The 26,646-nt window shown below is 26.4% G+C and overlaps 1 protein-coding gene across 1 annotated transcript; it reads left to right on the top strand.

The window, feature by feature from the left end:
* Positions 1–333: 333 nt before the first annotated feature.
* On the top strand, positions 334–24,938 carry LOC142327043 (alanine aminotransferase 2-like). The gene is made up of 12 exons (XM_075369812.1): positions 334–491; positions 7,739–7,828; positions 8,577–8,685; positions 10,305–10,435; positions 13,316–13,429; positions 14,605–14,734; positions 17,454–17,533; positions 18,455–18,575; positions 18,677–18,798; positions 20,631–20,816; positions 21,936–22,084; positions 24,568–24,938. Exons 1-12 carry the CDS (start codon positions 339–341, stop codon positions 24,656–24,658), a joined length of 1,476 nt encoding a protein of 491 aa, XP_075225927.1. The 5' UTR covers positions 334–338; the 3' UTR covers positions 24,659–24,938.
* Positions 24,939–26,646: the final 1,708 nt, after the last annotated feature.

Here is a 26,646-nt window from a genome sequence, read left to right as displayed (position 1 = left end):
GCCTTTCATTGCTCTATTTTTCACAAGTAATATTATCTCCGATGTAATTTTAGTACAATTATCACGTGAAATTAAAAAATTATTAGTTGAGAGGGATATTTTTTACTATTTACATAATTAAATTCTTTCCTGTATTATTAGAAGTGCACTCATATTAAATAAGCAGATGTTTACAACGTATGCTTGATAATCCGTAGAATGATTTAACACTCCAAGGACATCCTCGCTACCTAGATACGTTATCGCAAACGCAAATTACAGGCGTAAAAAAAATTTTAAATTTGGATAAATAGGCGATTTTTTCGTAAACAATTTGCATTTCACCATCATCAAGCAAAATGGGTACATACTACAGAACTTTTAGTTCGAAGTCATCGAATAAAAAATCTCTTACTATTGATACTTTAAATCCCGGTATCAAGATTTTAGAATATGCAGTGAGAGGTCCGATAGCAATACGAGCTTCAGAAATAGAAAAAGAACTACAAAAGGTAACAAATTTTAATATAAATAAAAATATAATATTATAATATAATGAAAAAAATTATTTTTTAAGTATTTATTTATTTTTATAATATTTAGTTAAATAATATTTTATTTATTAGATTATTCATTTCGTAATAAATTATTCGTCTAAGTAACATTATATAAGTTTCCAATATTGTTTAATGGAATAGTATTTCCTTTTTTTGTATTAAACTAATAACTTAAAGGGCCTAGCGTTTCATATAATCAAACTGATTTCGTCTGAAACAAAATCAAACGTTTTGAAACGTCTTAATAGATAAAATTTTATACATATAATTTAAATATAATAATTATATATTTTTGTAATACCCATTTATTATATTATAAATATATTTTATAATATAATTTATTAAATTTATTAATATCCTAATTTGAAATGTATTTTTTTGGGGAGGATCAATCAAAAGGTAGATTGAATTTTTCAAATAATAAAAATAAGTTGCAGACCATTATTTTGACAACCATAAATATCATCTGTGGTCTGATATCAAGTGAATTAAAATTATTTTGTCTAATCCATGGTTTTGTATTTAAGAAATTACTAACATTGCAACACAATGAGAAAGGGCCTGTTGTTTTTTTTGTTAAATAAAAAAAAATAAGTAAAAGAAAATCTGTAATTTACTTAATGACCAGACGAAACACATTTTTCACTGACGAAAGTCGAAATTGTTAATATTTTCCAGTTGATACGTTAATTTTTTTCTTTTGTTAGTATTATACGCATTTTTTTTACTTTTTCCAGTATATTTTACTTTTTAATTTTTGTTTATCAACCAATTTTGATTAATTTTTAATATCAGAATTCATATTTTAAGTATATTGTTTGATATTTTTTAGTTATTTATTGGATATAAGTAATATTAAAATAATTTGACAAATTTAAAAAAAAACATTAAAATTTATTGAAAAATAGTTAATTAAAATGATTTTGTTTTAATAAAACTTATTTTCAAAACAAAAGTAAATGACTGAAAAGTAAATAAAAATACTTTATCTTATTTTATAAAGTTATTCTTATTGAAGATGGCGTCAGGTTAAAAAAATTACAACTTAATAATTTTTTTACATTTTGGCATCGACTTCGAAAATTTTAAATTAGTATTTAAAAAAAGTACAAAAAGCATTAATTTTAGTTTTTAGTTTGTAAAAAAAAAAGTCTGTTTCTATTTCAATCCTTACTTCCTTGTACAAAGTAAACGGAGTATTGTGATCGCGAAAAATGTCGGTTTCAAGATTTCAACAGAAATATCCATTTTAACCATCCCTGAATCCATTTTGACTAGTTTCAGTGTGACGTCTGTCGTACGTACGTATGTATCTTGCATAACTCAAAAACGATTAGCCGTAGGGTGTTGAAATTTTGGATTTAAGACTGTTGTAACATCTCCCATTTTGATTGCAATCGACTAAACCAAAAGTGTCCAAAAAGCCCGAAATCCCCAAAAATTTTGATTTTGGACTTTTTCTTTCTTGGACTTTCTAACTGCAGTAATAAGCTCTCATTGAGAGCTTTTCAACGATATATCATAAGTGGTACTTATTTTCATTGGTTCCAGAGTTAAAGCCAAATAAAATTATAATTAATGAAATATTCGGATCTTAGGGAAAGGCACATCGGTTCGAATCAGACGTATTTCATTTTTTTTAACTTTTTTTTTTATTTAAATATATTGATTTATTAATAATTATTAACCTCTTAATCGTATAAACATTTTTACGTTGAATAATAATTCAATAATAACAACAAAAAAAAAATATGAGAAGTTTTTAATGAAATAAAATTTTATGTACTTTTCATTTTAAAAAGATGTGGGAAAAAGGAAGTCATATGTTGTCCACGTAAGATTTTTTAGTTTTATTTTTACTTAAAATTTGGATAGGCTTACAAACAAAAATGCTGCGTTATGAAAAAACCATTCACAAGAAATACAAAATCTTCTTCTTTGTAAAAATAATGATATTGGAGGGACAGGTACATGGGAAAAATTGTGCAGGCAGGCAACCTTTGGAATATGTAAAACAAATTGTTAGGGATGTAGGGGGTATACCGAAATGAAACGATTGGCACTAGATATGAATCTTGGAGAGCTGCATCAAACCAGTCAAATGACTGAAGACAAAAAAATAAGTAAAATATCTTAATGAGACTTGTGGACACCGACGGCTACGATTCATTTAGACCTAATGGAAATTTTTAGCGTATGAAAAATACAATGCCTGACCGGGATTTGAACCCAGGAGCTCTGGATGATAAGCAGAGACGCTACCATTCGCGCCACGGAGGCCGGCATTAAATATTTTTAAATAGTCCATGTTTAAATGGTCCAACAGATTGAAGTGGGGAGCCATCTCCTTCACGTGAAATCGATTTATTTCTTTTTTTACGAAAATAAAAAATGAAAATTAGCTTAGATTTGTAAAATTAGAGTTTACTGTTATGTATAAGGTTGAAGTTCTTTAAATGCCACTTGAGAGCAATAAACGTAGTAAAATAGTATTATAAAAATAATCTATATATATTTTTGTAATTAATAATTCGTATTTATATTTATAATATAAATACGAATTTTTTTTATTGGGCATTTTTTTTTTTTTAATGTTCTACAACTAATTAAATTGCCGGTCATTTAATGTTTTTCACAGCTAGCTTCAAAAATGGTGAAATAAAGGCTAAAAGATGAATCACCAAAAAAAAATTGTAATCTCAAATACTCAAACCTCAAAATGATCTATTTTAAGGTATGAGACCACTACTTGGGGTATCATTTTTTTGTGAAATGAAATCTAATTTATTCTAATTCAATTTAAAATTAAAAGTGTATATTTACAGTATGTGGTGATACATTTTTATATATTATATATATTTTAAATGCCTTTTCTGGATCTTCGTTGCTCTAAATATAAAGACAAGAATATATGCTCGAAAATAATCTTTATCAAGTTTATTTTTTATTTATTATTTTTTTAATTATTTTTTTATGAAATAATTTGAAGTTAGGCTACTTCAACTTTATTTTGTATAATTACATTTTTATTTAGAATAATATTCAGATCAGTTTTCCCGGCTACAGCAATATTTTCTGTTACAGCTATAACGGGAAAGAATATAGATCGGTAAAAAAAGAAACAATCTAAAAAAATTCGTCTTTTTTAGCTCTTATGCCTAAGAAGACATTTAAAAAACTTTTTGACAAAACAAACTTGATAGTCAGGTACAACCTTCGTGGGGGGGAGGGATGTATTAATTCTTTGCAAAAATTGGAAATATGGGTGGGGTGTTTGCCGAAATAAAATTTTAAATCTTTACTCAGGAATTTCATCAAAACGTTTTTCTTACAAAAGTTGAGAGTTTTTTCTCAAAACCACAAATTACCAAAAAATTTTATTAAAATTCACTCCTTCTCCCCAAAAAATTTCTTTTTGTAGTTATATCTTGTTTCAGAAAAAGAGGTTAATGGAAGTTTTTTCATCTATATTTTCTACATCAATAGGCCTTCAAACCAGTATATTTTTTTCTTTAATTTAAATCCACTCGCAAGTTACCCATTGAATTTAAAATGTAAAAAATCTTAACTTTTGGTAATTTTAAAAATTTATCCAAAAATTCTCACCCCCTTCCTAGAAAATTACATCTTAGTTTATTTAGAATTACGGTCCTATCTTTGTATTTTTAAACAATTTTAAAAAGTTTTTTTTTTTAATTTATTATCACCACTTACAGAGTTTCTTAAAAATTAATTTTAGCAAAATGCTTATTGCCCTTGCATATGGGAGCCCTCAAAATGAAACAAATTTTTTCGAAATTTCAAATTTTTAATGCTAAAAACGTACTTTGTTAAACAATAAAGTTACTAAAACGACTTAATACTCCTCCCATGTTGCGGGAGCTCCCAAATTAAAAAAAACAACCAAAGAAAAAAGTTTACTTTTAATTGATATTTAAGATTTTTAATATTTTTTTTTTTAAATCAGTTTTAACTGAATATTTTAATTATCAAAAGAATGTCCCCAAATTTTCAAAAAGTCAAAAACATAGTCTTCGATGCTAATTTGCTAAAATAATAGCAAAAAACATTAAAAATGTTGATTATTGTTTTATTCTATTTTCTCTGCTTCAAGAACTAGATTAAATGATTTAAATATAATCAAAGAAGTAATTTTATATTTAATAAAAAAAAAAAAAAAAATGTTTAAACAGTAACATTATCATTTATTACGATTAATAATACGACTATCGTATTAATAATACGATATTACGACTTTTCGGCGAAAGTACGGTATTTCTTTCAGTCGCATGATGGGATTGGAGGGATTGAAATTAAATTTTCTTTTCTTTTTTAGGTATGAGGAATACGAAAATATCATTAACACTTAAAATGCAATTTCCTTATATATATATATATATATATATATATATATATATATACACACAGTCAACATAACCTCATTGAGGTTATGTTGACTGTGTGTGGTGTATTTTTCAACGCGCTTATGCAGTAAGTCACAATGGTGAACGAGTTGAAACTTGTATGATCTACTCGTTATCTGAACGTATGAAGTGCGTTGTACTTCGAAAATCAGTGCGTATCTAACTGCGAAGTAATTAGGGAAACGAAAAGTCAGTCTTCTTGCGTAGAACTGTGCAAGATTTTTATTTTATATGTCATGAAGAAATAACTGATCCCGCTAACTGAAAATTTTTGAATTATTTTATCATATTGATACAAATAGAGCTTGTACAACTTGGTCGGCGTAGCCGGTTCTACAAATAATAACTTTACTAGAAAACATTGCTAGTAAATGATCGCTTGTAAATAGCAGTCATTTATCAAATACCACTTAATTTGTAATTAAATACGTCATTTACTAGTAACAATGTTATGACTAAATTAAACGTCATAAAAAATGTCAAGGTAAGATAAACGTTATCACAGATAACCGAGTCGTTAAAATTAATTTTTTCGTTAATGTGGCCGCTGCTGTGTTGAAATGAACACCCAGACGTAATTTATTGCTAACATGTTGCCGAAACAAAGTGTTAACCCGGACGATAATAGTTCGTGTTATATGATATTTAATAACACCAATATTAACAAACTGTACGTATAATTATTGTATATTGGATGTAATTGTGTTATTTTTTATTATAATTATACATTACCTTTTAAAATATTTGCGTAATTGTTTTTATTCACGCTGATATCACGTAGGCAATGAAGCATGTGCGAGGTATATGGAAATTACACCATATAATATTTATATCTAAAATTGTACATAATTAAATAATTGGTTAAAATTATTTGCATTCGTAGTATAAAATCAAGACCTAAACCGAAAAAAAATGTGGTAGTAATAATAATATATATGTGTATGTATGTATGTATAACTTCAATAACTATAAGGGGAAAAGTACGGTGATCACGTCAAAAATAGGGTATCGGTTTTTTTTCCAAATCTTTACGTTTTAATTTCCAACTACATATAGTTCATGTAGACCACTAAACATATGCGCGTACGTACGATGTGTGTCGTATATGTGACGTACTGCTTTTGACCGTGTATCAGGATTAACGAAAACGATTTTCTTCAAATTTAGCCCAAATATTTCTGAATGCAGGGCACTGATCATCTTATTTTTTTTTTTTTTTTATAAATTCTTTCAGGGGGTGGGAAGATATCGGGAGAAAAATAATTTTGCTTTTCTTCAAAGGCATTTTAGAGAAAACTTTATTAAAATAAATTGTTACAATGCACATATGCTTATATACATAATGCATATATAAATAATAATAATAAAGGTTTTTCGAAATATCAACCCCCACTTCTTAAAATTAAAATGTTTGTTTTTGTTCTTTTTATCTCCCTTCGGTTTAAATATTTTTCAAAAATATTTTAAATTGTATAATTCATATATAGAGTTATCAAAAATACCTGCAATTTTTTTTTAAATTATTGACCCCGAACCTCAAAATACAAAGTTTTTTGAAAATTTTCTTTTTTTTTATTTTAGCCTTTTTTGAAGGGATGTTAGATTTAGAGAAAACCCTCTTTACTTAAACAAATTTGTTAAGCTTAACTTATATATAAATATTTTTAGAAAATTTGTTTTTAAAGTTTATTTCCTGCCTCAAAATAATATATTTTTAGTTTTTTTGGCTCCAACACTTTTAATTTTTATTATTAATATAATAATATAAATACGTATATATATTATTTTTATTGCTTTGCATTATTTATCCCATTCTTTCTTACATCTTTCATGCATGTAAAGCATCTAAGAGGCTCCAGTTAGAATTAAAACTTTATTAATCTACTCAACTAATAATGGTGGAAAAAAATTGTTGTGGAAAAAAACAACTAAATGTTTAAACATTTGAAAATAGTTTTAGCAGAATTATAATGTCTTCAGTACTTTTCTTAGGCTTTCATATAAGCTTTGAACATAAAGTTTTTATATTTATTTTTAAAAACAAAATAAAAACTTAAATTCTAGAAAAAATAAAAAATTACTTCAAAAGAAAAACTTTTCAATATATTTACCTAAAAAAGAAATTCATAATTAATTTTTTCCTACCGTCATTATAATGTTTATTGTAATAATGATAGTTACTGACAGATTAATTTTTGTTCCCGTGCAGTATTTAGTTTCTGAATTACAAAAATAAAATTTTTAAACTTTTTAAGACATATTTAATACCTGTACGCTATTACATAATTATAGCATGTTTTTTATAACTGCAAATATTTATTGTAGTCTTCCTATATGTAAAATTCTTTTAACTGAAAATAAGTAAATAATAAATACTATTAAAATATACACATAAGTATCTTTATGTATCATATGTATCACATAAGTATCTTACACATAATGTACTTTATGATGGAGGGATAGCACTTCTTTCTTTTTGGGTTCTGGATTTGAATCAGTTAGGCTTCGTAGTTCTGTTCATTTAACATCATCCTAAAAAAGTAAATGTAATTAGGCTTTAGCTTATGCAGATAAAAAATTTATTTGACAGAATTAATAGATATGACTTTTTTCTTTTTCTTTTAATAAATATTGCACTTCTCTGGTAATCTTTGCACTTTTTACGAACCAAGCATAATTATTTATTTAAAATAAGAAAATAATGTTTATTTTTGTAACTTATTGATTAAGTAAGTTTATATATAATTTATTCAATCATTTTTTTTATTATTATTTCAGGGTATTAAGAAACCATTCAATGAAGTTATTAAAGCACATATTGGTGACTGTCATGCTATGGGACAAACTCCTATTACCTTTATACGGCAGGTAATTTAACTTTTGTTTATAATCAGTATCATTTAATTAAAATTTTGAAGTAGTTTAACTTCTTTAAAAATGGTTTTTTGTTTTTATACTGTGTCTACAAAAATAAGAAAATCATTCGGTGAAAAGGTTGCTACTGAATGTGAATGTGGGTTTTTTGAAATGTTGTAATATGTGTTAAATTATAACTATAATTTTTCCATTCATTTTCTTAAACTTTTAAATTAAAATACTTTAGATATTTGTTTGGCATCATTCTATGTATCATTAAGCTTATATAATCCCATACGAAATAGTAATGACAAAAAAAGGAAAGTATCTTAAAATAACTTATGTAGACATTGTAATTTTTTTGAAATCTTCCACTTAATTTATCTTATCGCAAAAACTTTCTCCACAAAATAAAAGGATTGTTCATTGAAACAGGTTAATTTTATCAAGACTTCATATTAAATGAAAAAAAAATATATATATATACACCATATATATAAAAATTAGATTGAATTAAGTATCTCATCAAAAAAATAATTCAAAGAACGTTTCAATTATAAAATAAATAATTAAAAAAAGGAAAAAAAACAGTCATAAAACAAAAAATAATAAACTAAACGAATAAAAACAATTAATTGTAAAAATTAGGAACTTCAGGAAAATCTTACTATATTTTTCATTGATAATTTGATTTTATTATAAATATGACAAATGAAATATTAAAAATACATAATATTGCTTTAACCACAATTTTTTTCAGGTTCTAGCTGTTGTTTCATGGCCAAAATTACTAGACAATCCTGAAATTCCATCCGATGTAAAATTTAGAGCAGTAGAGATACTTCGTAGTTGTGCAGGTTATAGTATTGGTAAGTAAATATCTTTTAAAACTTTTCAAAGAGAATTTGTAACACACAAGAATTATATTAGGTGAAGTAACTATAAAATATTCTAAATGAACTGACTTGAGGTATAAGCACTTTTGGTATAAACCATTCTAAATATAACAAGCATTCCATGCCAGGCTTGTTAAGTAATACATGAAGTTGTTAAGCCTGTTGACTTCTTGCCTTTTTCATTAAGCTAAACATATTATTGCTTATTACAATACCAATTCCAGTGAGATATAGGAAATTTTCAGCTCTATTAGCAAGACATCTTCAGTCTGTAGACCACATGGGTTGGCTTTATGGTGAACATCATTACATTTAATGGAAGCATATCAACTACTAAGGTCTGGTATTATGTAACAGTCTTATCCGCAAATGCTACATTTTGTAATGGATGTCAAAATTCCAGTTTTAAATTTTCTGTGATGACTTACACCAACAGAATCTACTTCTTTGCTAAGAGTAATTTAATTACATTCAATATTTTTCAGTTTTTAAGGTACTCAAAAAAGCGCTGTTATTATAAAGAGTCGTGAAAGAAGAAAAGATAAACAAAAGCTAAATTTTTCCTTATTTTTTTTATTAAGATCTAAATAGCTACTCCCAATAAAGAAAAATTAATTTTAAGTGTTACTAATGACTGATTTTTAAAAAATACATCCAGGATTCATTTATTTGAATGTTGCTCTAAATTACCTCTTTTTTCATAAATAGAACCAACATCAAGTCTAATAAGTGAATTTAATCAAACTGAAATGAATGTAATATTTATTTTCTGTTATTCCAAAGTTATCATATTAAGTACTTTAGTACAGTTTTATTCTACTTAGTTTCATCAATAAAAATGTGTGAACACTTCATTTTAAGTAACGTAATTCAATGTAGTGACACGAATGCTTATAATAATTATTAGAAAGGTTCTGGATCAATTCTCAGTCAGCATTTTTTCACAACCTAATAAGTTCATTACTTATAAAAAAATAAATTAGGATACCTGTAATTGGATGCAAATCTTTAGTTTAATGAGAGAATAAATAATAATAATCCAAGTTTTGTGAAAATTTAATTCAAATAATTTCATCATTGACCCCTTAAAAACCTATTATGAAAGCAACGTTTAAGATATCAGAAGAAATTCAGGTTTTCTTTCAAACTAAAAACTGTAAGTAAATATTTGAGTTAAGAATACTATATACTATACAAAATTCTTTTAAATAGATAATAATAAAATGATCATTCTTCTACTTGTAATTTTCAGAATTCTTATAATTTTGTAATAAAACAAATTGTATTGTAATAAAATAATGGTATATTAAATACCAAACTGCAGATTTTTTGTTTTTCACATTGCCTTAGTTTATGTCTTCAGATGCATGTGCATTTTTGTTTGTATTTGCATTCAATAAAAGTACAGTTTATCATCAGAACAAAAAAACTCATTTCAAAAACGCTCTGTTTGGTCATTTCTGTAATATAATAACTATTTTGAAACCTAATGTATTTTTATAAAACTTCAAAGAGAAAATAGAATTTAGGCATAAAGGCAGATAAAATTATGAATTGAATTGAGAAAATAATTTATCAATAATCACTTTCAGGATCATATCCTTGTCCTCTTGGAGTTGATGTAATCAGGAACCATGTAGTATGTTACATTGAGAAAAGAGATGGTCACCCGTGTAATTTGGATGATGTAGTTCTTCACGCTGGAGCTAAAGATGGAATTCAGGTAAGCATATATTATATACAAAGAAGAAGCCAGTTTCTCAGTTCACATTCAATTAGGATACCTTCCAATACCGCATTTTATTGCAGCTTCATAGCAAAACATGAGAAACAACTTAAAGAATTTCCTACAAGGAAACTAAAAAATATAGTTTAATAGATGCAGATTTAAGATTATTGTATATTACTTCTAATAAAAATTAATTGAGATGAAGTAGATTATTTATAACCAATAGTACGATTATTAGTAATTATAATCTCATTGTTTCTGTAATGTCACCCTGAATCTGTTTGATCAAGGTTGATTTAACATTACTAAGCGACTCAAAAATTCAGTTAACCACTTACATTTCTAATATAGAAAATGTTATGGTAAAATGAACTCCTTAACATTTACTCCATAAATAAACAAATGATTAGTATCGCACTTTGCAACTGTGGTAGTTATGTTGTAGTGGACAGCTAACCTAACGTATATTATTAGGTAATAAAAATTCCAACTCTCATCTAAATAACAAGCTATAAGTCATAAGAGTATCATCAGATCTCCTCAAGCATGGATTGTAGATGACACTGTTGTTGACAGTGTCATCAAAAGTGACACTGTTTTTTTTTTGAAGAGGTTAGAAAATTTGGTTAGTATTTAGTATACTTCATCTGTATTGTTGTTTTTGTCAAATTGGTCTATTTGTGAAGTTTAAATTATTCAAACAGACTGACTTCTGCAAGTTCTATGTAAAATGATCATATTGTGCTTATTATTTAGTATGCATTGTATCTTAACAATATGGTTTACAAGAGTAACTTCAGACTCTGGGAATAGTGATTGTATGACTTATTTGTAACAAAAATGTATCCAGTATATCCTATATAGTACTTAGTGCAGTCAAGCCAAGTTAATTTCTAGAAATCTGAAGTATTCACTATTCCTGGATTTCAGTGGTCATCAAAATTTGCACAATTATTATCATGTTTATTTTGATTATAGTTTGAAAGCAGAACAACAAAACTCTTTTTCTGAAAATGTTGGCAATTCTATATAGTCTGTTGATATATTTAATGTTATATATTTTTTTTATAAGAGTAGTGTTTTTCTCTTTTGTTCTGTTTTTCAGATAATAAAGAATGCTATGTTCTGTTCATAACTAGTTGAAAAATTAGATTAGTGAATAACAATCGTAGAATTTTTATTATTTAACAGTTTGAAATAAACCATTTTTAACGAGCAAAAAATAAAAAGTTTTAACTGAAAAATCAAATCAAGGATCAGAATAAAGCACAAAACAATTATTCCAAAAAAAATTAATTTTAAACCAATGTAGAATTTAAAACATATTTTACAATTATAATAATAAAACAGAAAATACTAAAAAGTAGTTTACGTCGTGTAATTACATTCAAATATGGTTGCATCTGAATATAAATGTAATATAGAATTATATATTATGGGAGTTCTGATGAGACGGTAAATAATACTATTATGGATAATATATTATGGATAATCCATTTTGGAAAAACTAAGTAGGATCATGGAAATTAGAGGTTATGAAATGCCATGCCCTAAGCCGGGTTTAATAAAATGATTTCCATAATCACTAAGTTGGAAAAACATTGCATGTATCTTCATTGCATATTGTTGGCATTTTTCTGGGGTTAAAGATCATAGCAATTGTGCCAGTTTCCATTTTAGCTATTTTCAATTGCTAGCAATTAGCTAATAAAAATACAAAACCTGATTACAGGGGACATTTTAAATCTTCTACTTGATTATATGAGATTATTAAATATTAAACAACTTACTTTTACAATAAGGGAACCTTTTATTTTATTGTTCATTTTAGAGTTTCAGCAAGCACTTTTTTCCATCTTCTTGGAGATTTGAAAGCAAGTCACTTAATATTTAATAATTTTAAAGTGTTCTCATGTTTCAGTAAATTGTTTAATAAACTGTTTTACCTTTTTATACATAATTACAATCATTATATTTTATTTTATATAGCTTTAAACCAATATTTATTTTATTTAATTTCTGAATTAGTCTTTTAAATAATAAATTATTTTCAATATTAAGATATTTTTATACTTTATATCTTAATACTACTTGTAGTAGGGATAGTTAATATTTTTAATTTTTTTAACGGCACACTATTGATACTGTTAGTAATAAAGATCTTTACTTCTTTACTTTTATTACTCTTCTTAATAATCTAATGATGTTACTTTACTGATTAAAGTAAAAGTATAACTGATTATCATTAAAGTAAAATTTAGATTCAAATAATTGGTTATATAGTACTAATATGTTGAAAACTTGATTTTAGTTGTTGGCTGCATGTAGGGTGTAAAAAGCCCTGATGGCAAAACAAAAAATTGGTTTATCAGACTTTTAGTGCTAAAACTGCAATTGGCATAAAGGTGGTCTGAATGAAATATGAATCACTCCTGAAAAGATATAGTTATACAAGAGACAATAGTTTTGCAAATCTACTATTACTTACTGCAGCTATAAGAAACACAACTCCGTTTGACATCAATTTTAAAAAGTTACAAAATTTTACTCTGGAACTATTTAAATATAACCTTTAAATTCTTACAATTCAAAATTTCTGTTTATTTAAAATTATTGCAAAAATTGTATAAGGTTGGTCTGCCAAGTACAAAAATTTATCTGGGCATTAAATAATCTTTTAATGACCATTAAATTTTCTGTAAATTTAATTTTTATATACTGTAAATTCAAGGAAATTTAAGAAATATTTGTTCTGAGCAGGTTTACACACAATTAAGTTCGTAATAAACAGGATTTTCTGAGTGAATTCAATTTTTCTCCTCGCTATTTAAATCTTATGTTGATATTATTTATTGTGTTTTTTTTTTTTTACAGGCTGTTTTGGATCTATTTGATGCAGATGTAGATGGAAAACGTCCAGGAATTATGTGTTCGATTCCTCAGTATCCATTATATTCAGCTATTTTTTCGAAACAGAACATGACTATGGTCAGTTTCAACAGTTTATGAACCTAATTTTCCAAACTTGTTTTAGCTTTATTACAGATTTTTTTTATTAAATAATGTATTATTTTATCCGAGATACTAAAAATGTAGAATAAACTAATTAAACTAACATGAAAAGATGGTTCATTTTTTAAATTAAGTGACAGAAAACACAACTTATTTCTTCATTTTCACACTGCCAGTGAGAGATACCTATTGCTCAAATTGAAAAATTTGAGATTATGTCATAGTATTGTTTCTAAACTCCAAACACTTATTTCAATATTTAAGAAATTTACCTTACATTAATTTGTTGGTTTTCTCAAATAGCTGTTTCAAGTTCAGTCTTGTTTGTATTTGTTAAATGAATTATGCCACTGCATTAAGAAATTCCTCAACACAGTTTCACAATATAAAATTTCAAAACACACATTTGAATTTAAAAAAAATTAAATTAACTACACAGCATAGACCAATATAATATTCAATACAAACTTACGGAATTTCCTAACTTTTTAACACATATGTCGTTAGTAATAATATTATCAGACACTCTTCTGAAAAAAGTACTTATAATTACATTTAAAAGGACTTAGGAAGAAAATGTTTAATTAATCTGAAAGCATGTCATTTGATATTTAACAATTTTAAAAATATTATATAGAAAATATCTAGATACTGTTCAAAGGTACACTTCATCGACCTATTGGACAAAATTACCAAAAATAAATCTTAATAATGTAATTATCATAAGGTCTTGATTTCTTTTTTTAAATCATATGTTTATATTTGTAACTTCAGATCTGTTTTAAGAAAAAATCCACTAAAAAGAAACCTAGGTATCATACATGCCTGATCAAATAACCCAGCATAAATTTGGTAAATGCTTTCAAAAAAATAAAACACTGTTTTTTTTTTTTAATTCTTCTTAAATCATATACTCATTATTTTTAAAAAAATCATATTGTACTTTTCAATTTAACAGTTTGTGTGAGTAGTTCATTAATATACTTGGATCAAACCTACTCTATCTGTTTTAATACTAGTGTAGTGATTGAAGTGTTTTGTATTAATATACATTTTTACAAGATCTATTTAATAAGAGAAAATAATTTATTGTTTCATATTTAAAGGTGATTCTCATTGACTAAAGATATAATTTTTCTATTTTTTATTAGATAAAATATTATTTAAATGAAGATAAAAATTGGTCTTTAGAAATCCCAGAATTGGAAAGAGCAATAGAAGATGCTAAAAAAACGTGTTATCCAAGAGCAATAGTTGTAATAAATCCAGGTAATCCTACAGGTAAGTTAATAATAATGCCATATTGTTGTAGTGTTATCATAATGAAAAAGAGTAAATAGTTAAACAATATGATAAAAATAAATCTGAGATATTTTTCTTTTTTATTTTCTAAGAAGTTAAATTCATTTTTTAAATTAATGCAAAATGATTCATTTATTTTGTCTAGTTTACTTGTAACATTTACTTAATTTTGATTAATTATTGATTTTCGTACATTTATTTACAGTTCAATTAGCAAATTAATTAATATAACTATTATATCACAAAAAGTGATTAAATCAAAAAATTCATGGAAAATCTATTATTTTGCTTGAACCTAGTAATTTAGTTTTCTATTTTCTTTGGCTACTGATTTTGATTTGTATAATCTTTTGCTTTTATGTTAGGCACCAAATCTGTAATAATTATAAACAATAAAACAATTTTAATACTGATATCGTTGTAATGGAGTATTGTATGTCCAGCATCTGCTGACAATTTTCACAAATCACTAAGATAAAATTTAATTTTTTTTTAATGTTTTACATTATTGACTATAGAACAAGGTTTTCTTTCATACGTTGTAAAATTGTTTATGGTAATCTCCTTTTTCACAAATTACAAATAATTATTCTTATTACTACTGTCATTTTTACTATTAATTATTGTTATTTTTACTATCATAACGTCTTGACTTCTTTTTTTAAATTATACGTTTATATTTCATTAATATATGTCGAAAATCCAAATTTTGTAACTTCATATTTGTTTTAAGAAAATCCACTAAAATGAAACCTGGTTATCATGCATGCCTGATTAAATAGCTCAGCCTAAATTTGGTAAATGCTTTCAGAAAAAATGAAAAGGGTACTATTTCTACTTCAATTCAGTTAACACAGACATCAAAAGACATTATTTTTAGTGCCTGTTGATCTGCTACTTATAAAGCTCGCTTGAGCTCTTATTGTTTCACTATAAATTTGCCGATCTCTGTAGCAGAATGGTAGCATCTTCATCCAGAGGCCTTGGGTTCGAATCCTGGTCATGCATGACATTTTTATATGCTATAAAATTCCATTTCCATATCCCATGCACAAGCTTCAAGCTCATGTGATGATATCATCAAAAAATAAAAAAATATGGTCTTCTTCCAGATTGCATCTTCATTATTATCATCTACTAATTTTCATCTAGTTCATATATAATTTATCGTATTATCTATCTTTTGTAGTCATCCTTATTTCTGTTCATACTATCTCATCCTAAGACAATGATTATTTTATTCTGCAATCTTTGAATTCAATGATGATGTGCTGACTTTTATCAGTTGGACACATTTTCTTACTCCTTTTATTTTCACCCACATAATTACCATTTATTATTACCTTGACCAAATATGTGGTATAATATACGATAATGACTAAATAATGACCATGGTAATAATGAGTTCCTTGAATGTACCCCACATTTTGATTGTGGGGTGCAAACTATGGTTGGGGTTAATAGCAAACCATGTCCAAATCCTACCTTTGAATAAAATTTATCAAATCTGTTTTCTGTTAGGGAACTTTACACCTGTAACAGAAATATATATAATACAAAAACACCAATAAAATATTTGATTAGCTGCTCTTCTCATATTGAAATCAGAACAATGAAATGAATAAATGAACTTTTATATTTACTGTATTATGTTTTTACTATGTACACTCTTATATTTTTCATAATAAATTGCGAATAGAAAATGTAGGAAATACACATTTTGCAAGTTTATACATTTTAATGAATTCCAAGGTTTCATGGGGATTATATAAGAAGCAGTAATGTAAGATTGAAATAACATATGACATTTTACAAATCATCATTTCAATCTATTAAAAAAAGAAAAGATACTCAAAATAATTGTAGATCTAACTATTAAAATAAGAATATATATACAACAAAAAAAATAAAATCTTTGTAACAGGAAAAGTTTTTTACAGTTTATATCAATTTATAAATCCGTGAAACAGTTTCATGAATATATAAATTCTGTCTGTTTACATACTCTGTCTCTGTGGTACTAATTCTATGATACATAAATTCTGTGTATTTGACACTCTAGTAACATCAGATCGCCTATGAAGTCAGTGTATTATCATTATCATGAAGGATTTATTATGTTGCAATACGCTAAATGATTCATTAATTATTTATTTATATGAACATTGGTCATAGAAACCAAATTGTATTGAATGTGTTTATTTAAATTAAACTCTGTTCAGCATAAGAGTTAACCTGCTGTGAAATAATTGATGTGCTGTAACATAGCGTAGCTGAAATATTAAGCATTACTAAGTAATACTGCTGCTATAAAAAATACATTTAAGAAATATACGAAATCTTGAATTTTCATACATTACCATAATGACACAATCTGTCATAAGCATTTCTCATTGCTACCAATAACTGCATGGGTAGCTCTTATGCTATATAAAGTACAAATGTATGTACATATATGTGTCTTTATTTGCTAATTATTGTATTATTTATCAAAGTTTCTTGATATGATAATTCAGTATGGCTTGCTGAATTGTTCTCTTACTTAGCAGGTCACTAAATGAAAAAAAGTATTAATTATTTTATTTATGAAATCTATACTATAAAGTCAAATAAAAGGAATACTAATCTTTATTAAAATACATGAAAAAACAGTAAACTAAATTTTTAACTATTACACTGGTTTCCTTATTATTTTTAGGTCAAGTTTTAACAAGAGAAAATATAGAAGCTGTTATCAAGTTTGCATATGAAAATAATTTATTTATTCTTGCTGATGAGGTAAGTTTATAATCATCCATCAAATTTTCCAAACTTACTCTTAAGTGTCGATTCTTATTTTATGTTTTAGATAACATAAAATAACATACTTCAACATTAAATTTCATTTTGTATTAGACATATTAAAAGAAAATAAAAATAGTAAAATTTCATTGCTATTTGTTGACTTTATCCATTACATTCGTTAAATTGATAGACACAACCTAGGTAACGTATCACAGTCGATGTTATAGTTTCTAGTAGAATAGCCGGAGTTGCTAGTCATATAATAAACATGGCACCATGGCATTTCTACTCAAACTTTTACTGTTGTGACTAACACAATAGTTTAATTGCTTCATTTCTAAAAAAAACTAATGATTTCTGAGAGATTCAAAAAAATACAATTACTTTTTAAGCATGAATGCAACTCTTCTGGAAAGTAACTAAAATGTTAAATTCTCTAAGAAGGGAACATTATTATTAAAATGTAAATTATATGTTTAACAAAAACAATTGTTATAAATATCATGTTTTGCAGTTTTCTATCTGTGAATGTGAATGTGTTAAAAAAGGATCTTTAATTACTTATGAATCAGATTACTTAATTACTGTATCATGAATTATATGACAAGTGTAGTTTTGAAAGTTACTACATCATCGGTAAGAAAAATGTGGTTTATCAGTGAATATCATTAGTAAGTATGCTTTCTGCTTTGAACAATAAATGGTGGATAATATATTTTAATTTTATCCATTTTTTTTCTAATGATTAATTTATCATAGGAAGCCTGAAAGTATATTTATGGGATTATGATGTAAGAATTTTTAGTAGTAAAAAAAATGTAATTGGACTACTTTTTACAATATTAACCAATAAAAATATTTAACTGTCATTTTAAACATTTTAAAATACATCATAATTTTATTTATTTGTTACAGGTATACCAACATAATATTTATGACAAAAATTGCAAATTTTTCTCCTTCAAAAAAGTTTTAATGGAAATGGGTGAACCATACAACAAAGTGGAACTTGCATCAATCATGTCGACTTCAAAAGGTAAACTTTTCACACCAATAAAAGCAACTGATATTTTTAACTACATTTTTTTTTTCATGACAGCTTATAAAAGAATATAATTATCATTCATTTATTTCCAGGTTACATGGGTGAATGCGGTATGAGAGGAGGTTATTCAGAAGTAATCAATCTTGATCCTGATGTAAAAGCTATGTTTTTTAAGTCATTATATGCATTATATACTCCAAGTGTATTAGGGCAGGTAGGTTATTAGTTTAGTTCCAGTAGTTGAGTACTATAGCTTCATTTATAGAGAACCAGATGTTAAATTTTAGTTAATAATAATTTTTAATTTACATAAAAAAATACAAAATACATTCTCTTAAAGAAATGCAATTCACATACAATCATTTTTTTTTTTAATTTGATAAATATACACATTGTAAATTTAAATATTTTATTATTTATGCAAATACTATCTTAGAAAGATGTACATACAGTTACTAAAATCAGTGTAACTAATAATATTACAGTTAATATTTAACTATTCACAATGAATTTTCTGCATACTTTGCTCGGTTCTGAAATATGACATTTACAATAGACACTAGACTGAAAAACATAAAAATAAATAAAGGTAGAGCTACCAATCTCCTGGAGACTGTAGATAGAACAGGCAGGAGGCCTTGAGTTAGTCTCCGACCAGAGTTGTTTATCTCATGCTGCAATTCCTCAGATTGATCATTTTGTCTTACCACGTTTCCCTCTTTTTTTATCCTCGGTTCCTATCCCGTTTCTAGTTTTATCAGAGTAGGTCTGCCAGGTCCATATAAAGGACACTGGGATTGCACTGGTGTAGCTACCTGAAGACAATCCAAGGATTCCAGTTTCTAGACTGGACATTATGCCTAATGGCTGAAAAACATGCTTCCTATAATAAAGATTATTCTTCAGGACCCTTATACCTGGGTGACCCTGAGTCTCCTGTTACCACATGCTGCTACCTTGTTACATAATATGTATCTGATTCCAAGTATATATACACATTTTAGATTATTAAATGAACCCTAATCCAAAATTCTGTATACAACGTTGAAGTGTTTAGAATTAGACAATATTTTAACCAGAAAAAACACCACTTTATTCTATAAAATGTGTAATTGGGTTAATTTATAACAGTTTATTTTCTTATATTTGAATTCATCATTACTGCAAATTGAAGAGTGCAGATTCTGAGGAATATGCTTACAGAGAATTATAAAAAAGAATTAGAGATCAAGACAAAGCAGTTATTAGTAAAAAGTTTGTTTTTCCACCATCTTGGGTTCTTACACTTGATTTACAAATTGATAATTTTATGCATTTTAGTAAACTTACATTAGTGCATTTGAACCAAATTGATAGGTTATACCATTATTCTATAATGATTATTAAAAAATTTTAATTTTTGTGGCCATTTTGAGGTGAACTTAATGGCTGATCACAGCCATTTGTGTATTTTTATAATCCACTATAGAAGTGTAATCCAAATTCAAAATCAAAATCGAAGACAAAGTGTTCATACACATATATATATTGAATTCAATAACAAACTGTTCTTTCATTGAAAATAACAATTAGCAAAAGAAGGGGAAGAATCTAACAAAACAATTGATTATTATGAAGCAGAATAAATTTATTCTGGTCATAAATTACTACTACTATTTACTTATTATTGATTATTACTTATTATTCCTTTGATTATTACTTATTATTTTTACTGGCCAGATACTGTGCAGAGAATGTTTAGTTAAATGAGTATGAAACATGGTACACTAAAAAAGCAAAAAAAGGTCAAAAATGAAGCTTTTGAGATGCGAGTAAGGAGGAAGGTGGAAACTATAAAATGGATAGATCCCATCCCTCTTAATTCCTCTAAAATACACAAGAGAAGGCAGCTTAAATTTAATGGTATGTTTTAAAAAAGAAAAAGAAAAGAGTATTTTGTTTTGATAGCCTAATAGATTTTCTGAACTTTCACACAGTTAATTTTATTTTTAATACTTTTGTAAATATGTTTATGTTATTTGGTCACTGGAAATTTTGTTTTTACAGGCTTGCTTAGACGCCATAGTAAATCCTCCAGAACTTGGTGAACCTTCTTATGAATTATTTTCAAAAGAAAAAGAAGCTGTTCTACAGTCACTCGCAATAAGAGCAAAAATGGTTACAGACACTTTTAATAATCTTGAAGGAATATCATGTAATCCCGTGCAAGGTGCAATGTATGCTTTTCCAAAGGTAAATATGAATAATTTATCATTTCATATATTTAATGACACTAAAGTCATGAACAAAAAGGTAAACTGTGACCCTTATAGCTTGTAAGTTCCGCAATACCTGGTACATATTATGAAGCAGTATCTAAGAAAATAGATGTATGTAAAATTGAATAAATGCCGACAGCTGAAGCAACAAACATCAAACCAATTTCTCTGAAAATTTTTTTTTGGATGGTCAACTCTTTACTGTTGGCATTAATATAAAAGTTGTGGAACTATTGACAAAAGCAGTAACATATATAAAAATACAGATTTAATTTGCATTTTTTAAATTAATTAAAAATATATCTAAACTTAGTAAACAATAAAATAAAAAATAAAAAACTATGTAACAAAATTTCTAAGTTTGAATTAGCTTTTAACAGAAAAACCAATGAATATAAAGATATAATTTAAAAAATAGCAACAATAAAATAAATTCTTGCCACATTAAAAATAAGAGGGAAAAATATCTCAAAAAGACAAAATAATCAAAATACACATAAGAACTAAAAAGAATGTACATAATTATCAGTTACAAAACCATCTCACATTATATTTTTTAAATCTCATTTTATACTTTTTAAAAATAAACATTTTTATTTTATTTTTTGTTTTTATTTCATTTTATTTCTTTCTTCTACAAGAAATTTATAGAATGTGTTATTAATTAGAACCCAACAATAGAATATCTGCCAGGAAGTGGTTTCAAAGACCACTAATAGCAATTTTTACCATATCTCACACTGACTACTTCCAACAAGAAGGCAAAAAACTTACTCTCTTTACTGGTATGCCATGCAGTTTATTTTAATAAAAATCTGCCAGTTCAAAACAGGCCTAAGGATACCACCAAACAGTAAACTATACTTATTAAACATTTTAAGATTTTCCTTACAGAAATAAAAAAGTTATCGAGCAGCATTATAAATAAATAAAATATCTATTTTCTGTTCAAAATCTTTTCTTTAATTAATTTATTTATTAAATATATTTATTTATTTTTTAGTTGATGAAATTACAGAGAAGCTTTGAAGAATATATATTTCTTAAACATTTAATTAAAAATTTTACCTTCAGATTTTTTTTTTGTTTATAGATAAATCTTCCACCAAAAGCAATTGAAAAAGCCAGATCATTAGGTCAGTCTCCTGATGTATTCTATACACGCCAGCTGCTAGAAGAAACAGGAATAAGCGTTGTTCCAGGATCTGGATTTGGTCAGAAACCTGGTACGAACCATTTCAGGTTCGTATAAATAAATTTATCTTAAAAATTCTAACTAGTTTTCTAAGAGAAATGCGGTTAAGCAATTTACAAGTGCAATATACTTATAAGAAATCAAATATAATAATATTAATTTATTTTTATCAAAACTGCATAGAATTAAGAAAGTCAAAATACATCAATAACTAAAGATGAACTTTTTTTCTGTACAATATATTAAACAAAATTATAATCATCATTATATTTGCTAGATCATTAGCCTTGACCAAACCCATCAAGGAAGTTGGTAAAACTATTTATAACAGGTATCTTGAAACTATATCTACTCGTATGCTCTGTATAACAGAGTAAAACATGGTTATATCAGTCAAGAAGTGACAAAATATAAACAATATAAATGAACAAATAATAAAAGTAATCTTATAGATAATACCTACATTATATGTACTGAATTACCTGTATTGGAATAAATTTATTCAGTAAATAATATTAAAAAAGCCATAGTCAGCACAAATAGTAATTAATATGCATATAGTCAAAATATAACTTATCTAAGCAACATACATTATGATTAGGAAGATATTTTTAATTTTTTTATTCTTAAATTATGTTCTCTTTTTTAATTTTTTTATAAATTAAACAATGATATTTCTATTAACACATCATTTTATTAATACAAAAAAGAATTTTTCAAAACTTATCTGAAAGAAATTAAAATTTGCTGTACTACTGTTTTATAAAAAATGTCATTTAAAAACTTATTTAAAAAACTTATGAGAAAAACTGCAAAAATCATACTGAAAAGAAATTGATTTAAGTTTCAGTGTTTTATAAAAAATATAATTTCTTAAAAATTACAAAAATAGTTTCAGCATGTTTAGTAGAATAATTTTTAGTGGCAGTCAATAACCAAAACGTTCCTTTAAAAATATTTTTTTCTTAAAAAATCAGTTATCTCTACACTTGCTTTATTGCTGATGCTTTGAATATGAGCGGCAAGATCATGTAATTGTTTTAAACAAAGACTCTATGTAAAATTGTATTTTTTGTCACTGCAACTAGTCCATAGCAAAAAAAAAAATTCATGAGCTTTGGCTCATGTGACGGCCCTGGATGCAAGTCATTACACCGTAGTACATGGTTGACCAATTAATGTGTTTCCACCAATATTTTCAGAAGTTAACTTATAATTAATTAATTTAAGCTTTGAAGCATAGCTTTGTTTAAATAGCATTTAAAATTTTTTTTAAACGGTGAATGAATCTGTTTTTAACCACCTAAGTTGATGTAATCAATTTGGATTGTTAGACATCTGGAAAATCAGCATTTGGATAATTGGCATCCCACTGCAATCTGATTACTTTACCCTAAATCCTGAAATCTAGTGAATAAAAATAGGAAAATTGGACAAAGTGGTTACATGCTTCCTCGTCTTTCTTGTCTACGCTTTCATATATCCGTTGAATGCAGTTATATATGATATCCAAATAAATATCTCAAAATCTATTTTCCTTTTATAGAAGGTATTGTTTCAAACTCTTTGATCTATTTTCAAATTTCTGAAGTTTTTGTCAAATCGGCAAGTTTTTTTATGTACGGATATTTTTAATCTCTAATTGATATGCTTTCTATATGAATAATACATTCTTGTTATGTAATTAACACACGGCATAAAAAAATTTTAATTTTTTTTCTTCGTTGCTTCAGATTTTTCTGAGTTTAAATTTAATATAATTTTGTTTCACAAAAAATATTTAGTCATACTTTTAAAAAAAATAAATTCTAAGCATGTTTACTGGTAGTTATTAATCACTAATAAATTACAGTATACAGGCGAAAGTGCATCCACTATTAACTTATGTAACTGGTTGACAGCATTTCATTCTTACTTTACCCCCTTCAATTTTCAATATGCTAATCTCTAAAATAAACAGTGAAGGTGTAAATAATATTTTACTGTCACATGTAGAATCCAGTATGTTGTTATCAATTTGTAGTTAGGCATCTTTATAGGTTTATTCCACCAAAATTTACTTTTAAGTCACTTGCTGATTTTTAAATATACTTCTTAAATTCTGTATGCCCAGTTTCAGTTTGATTTTTAAGCCAGTAAAATAAATACAATGCAGTACTCACAGATCAGCTCAAATTTATCTTAAAACTGATATGCTTTTAACGATAATTTATATTTTTAAATTAGCCTTAACTTAAATTTAATCATTTATGATAATGTATTTCAGTGAAAACAAATTCCAAAAATTACATTAATATCAATAAGGTAAATTAATATAAAACTGTATTCTCTTGATTCAGTGAAGTATTGTGATCTCAAAGTCAATTACTAACCTGAAAATGATTTGTGGCCTCTTGAGCAGAGTAACATAAATCATGATTGGAATTATAGTTTAATACATTTTTGTTTTCTTCTAGATAAAAACATAATCTGTTCAGAAAAAGTTACATTAATAATTGGATTATTTAAATTTATTTATTTATTGTTTCAGAACTACAACGTTACCGCTACCAGAGAAACTCACAGAAATGTTACAAAGGTTTAAAGAGTTTCATGAATCATTCATGGCAAAATATAAATGAAATAAGTGTCTACATAGAAGCTCTGACATTTGGCAACCCAAGGACTGATATCTCAGGATAATTTAATATTCTAAATAAAATGAAATGCATGTATGTACCCAAGCAAAAATCACATACCAATAAAATATACTGAAATTCAGATGTGCAATGTGAAATCATGATTTTACATGCGTCTACAATAAACACCACCTTAATGAACACACAACTTCTGATTTAATACAAGTTTATTTTTTCACTTGATATTTATATGAACTTAAAAATTTATTAAACATTTTTGTAATATTTGAAAATGCTTCTTAATTTTATTCATTTCGAATGTCAACATAATTCCAATTTTACATAATTCCATGATTAGGTAAGGCTATTCCTGTATTTGGATGAATTATTTTAGTTATTCTATAATTTTTGAATTGGCCAGCATAGTTATACCAGCACAATATTATTTTTTTATTCTAGTACCAAGAATACGTTAAGGGTTTCTTAATCAGAAACCTTATCCATCCTCCAAATTGTAATTATCAATCTGAATTATAAACTTTCTGCTAGAGTCTAAACCTTCTACAAGGATCCACCCAGGAGTAAAAATAGGCTGTTGTGAATTTTTGTAGACAGAAGGGCACTCGCGCTTTGTAGCTTTAAGCTTTCCTTTGGATAGATCATCCTGTTCTTTATTTGATAGATCATTTTTAGTGATACTTTTTTGTTAGATGGTTGCCTCTCAATAACCCTGTTTTACTATAAACTTTTTCTACTGATTCCAATAAAACTTTGTTACAGCTTTTCAACTCAATAAACAGGGTACAACTTCTGGCAAAATATCATTTTTGAGATCATGTCTCTGTGCCCAAACTAGCAGAATGTTATGGTAAATCAAATCTTACTGCCTAGCCTCTAGGGAAAAACTGAGCAGAAACTGAAAGCAGAGATCAATATTGTAAGGAAGCTCGGTGACTCAAATTATAAAGCTTTATTGGAGCCCGTACAGCTAATAAGTGTTTACTGTAAGCTTGACATTTACTGTTAGCTTGACACATTCAAAAATGATTATAATCTAACTATAGGTACCAATAATTCCCTGTAATACTAGTAATTGGGAATATTTTATTTTCCAACTACAACCCTTCAATCAACATAAAATAAATCTAATAAATAAAGCAGGATGCTGTACAGAATATAAAAATAAAAAATTACTCAACACTGTTTAAAAAGTTTAACATACTGTTATTGACAACTTATTTATTACTTCAAAGCATATAATTGCAGCTTTGAAAATACTCATCAATATCAAACAAATTATGCAAAACATTTTGTACAACCTATTGGTTACCGATGCTACATGTCTGCCACTGGTGATCAACAAAATCTCTCCTCATGAAGAGAATGAATACAACTAAAACCCAAGACCCCCACAGAGTGGAATGCTGGATTCTAGTTCATCACTCCCTGCAGAAACCATTCTAAGAATTCTTTAACAGCTCTATTTTCTGTAAAGAAACTGGATTGAAATCTTTCCTTCCGTTAAAATATTATAAATACTTGCAATTACTAAAGTTTGCACCTTTAAACAGTGAAAACCATTAATCAAGATCTTTAGTTTAAGGGATAATGCAACCCCACTCTCAAACACACTGCATTCTGCACCTAGCTGTCCAGAGTTCATGGATAGTAAATGAAACGAACGTGTGTTAGCACTTGAAAAAGATTAGGATTATAAACAAAACATTGAGTATGTAATTTATATATTTATTTTTAAGTGTTTAATAAATAGTTTATATCCTTAAAAATAAAGATTATTTAATTATATATACATACGTACATGAAATTTTCACAATATTTTATATTTCTGCTATGATTGACATAATAGATTTGAGTGTTATTTTCTGCCCTTCCTGGCATTGTCATTCTAATGTTCATAGTTTCAGAGTACCTCTATTCTCAAAACTACTTTTAGCACTCAGTCTTCCTGAGTTGGGGCTGTCGAATAAATA

The sequence above is a fragment of the Lycorma delicatula genome, chromosome 6 (assembly GCF_047948215.1).
Source record: "Lycorma delicatula isolate Av1 chromosome 6, ASM4794821v1, whole genome shotgun sequence".
Taxonomy (NCBI): domain Eukaryota; kingdom Metazoa; phylum Arthropoda; class Insecta; order Hemiptera; family Fulgoridae; genus Lycorma; species Lycorma delicatula.
The sequence above is the reverse complement of the archived record's forward strand: the minus strand, read 5'-3'. Positions and strand labels throughout refer to the sequence as shown.

Bases quoted from the DNA above. Each gene is read 5' to 3' on its own strand.
- LOC142327043 (XM_075369812.1), top strand. From the start codon at position 339: ATGGGTACATACTACAGAACTTTTAGTTCGAAGTCATCGAATAAAAAA. The intron at 10,436-13,315 runs GTAAGCATATAT...TTTTTTTTACAG, and splicing joins GAGCTAAAGATGGAATTCAG to GCTGTTTTGGATCTATTTGA. The intron at 13,430-14,604 runs GTCAGTTTCAAC...ATTTTTTATTAG, and splicing joins CGAAACAGAACATGACTATG to ATAAAATATTATTTAAATGA.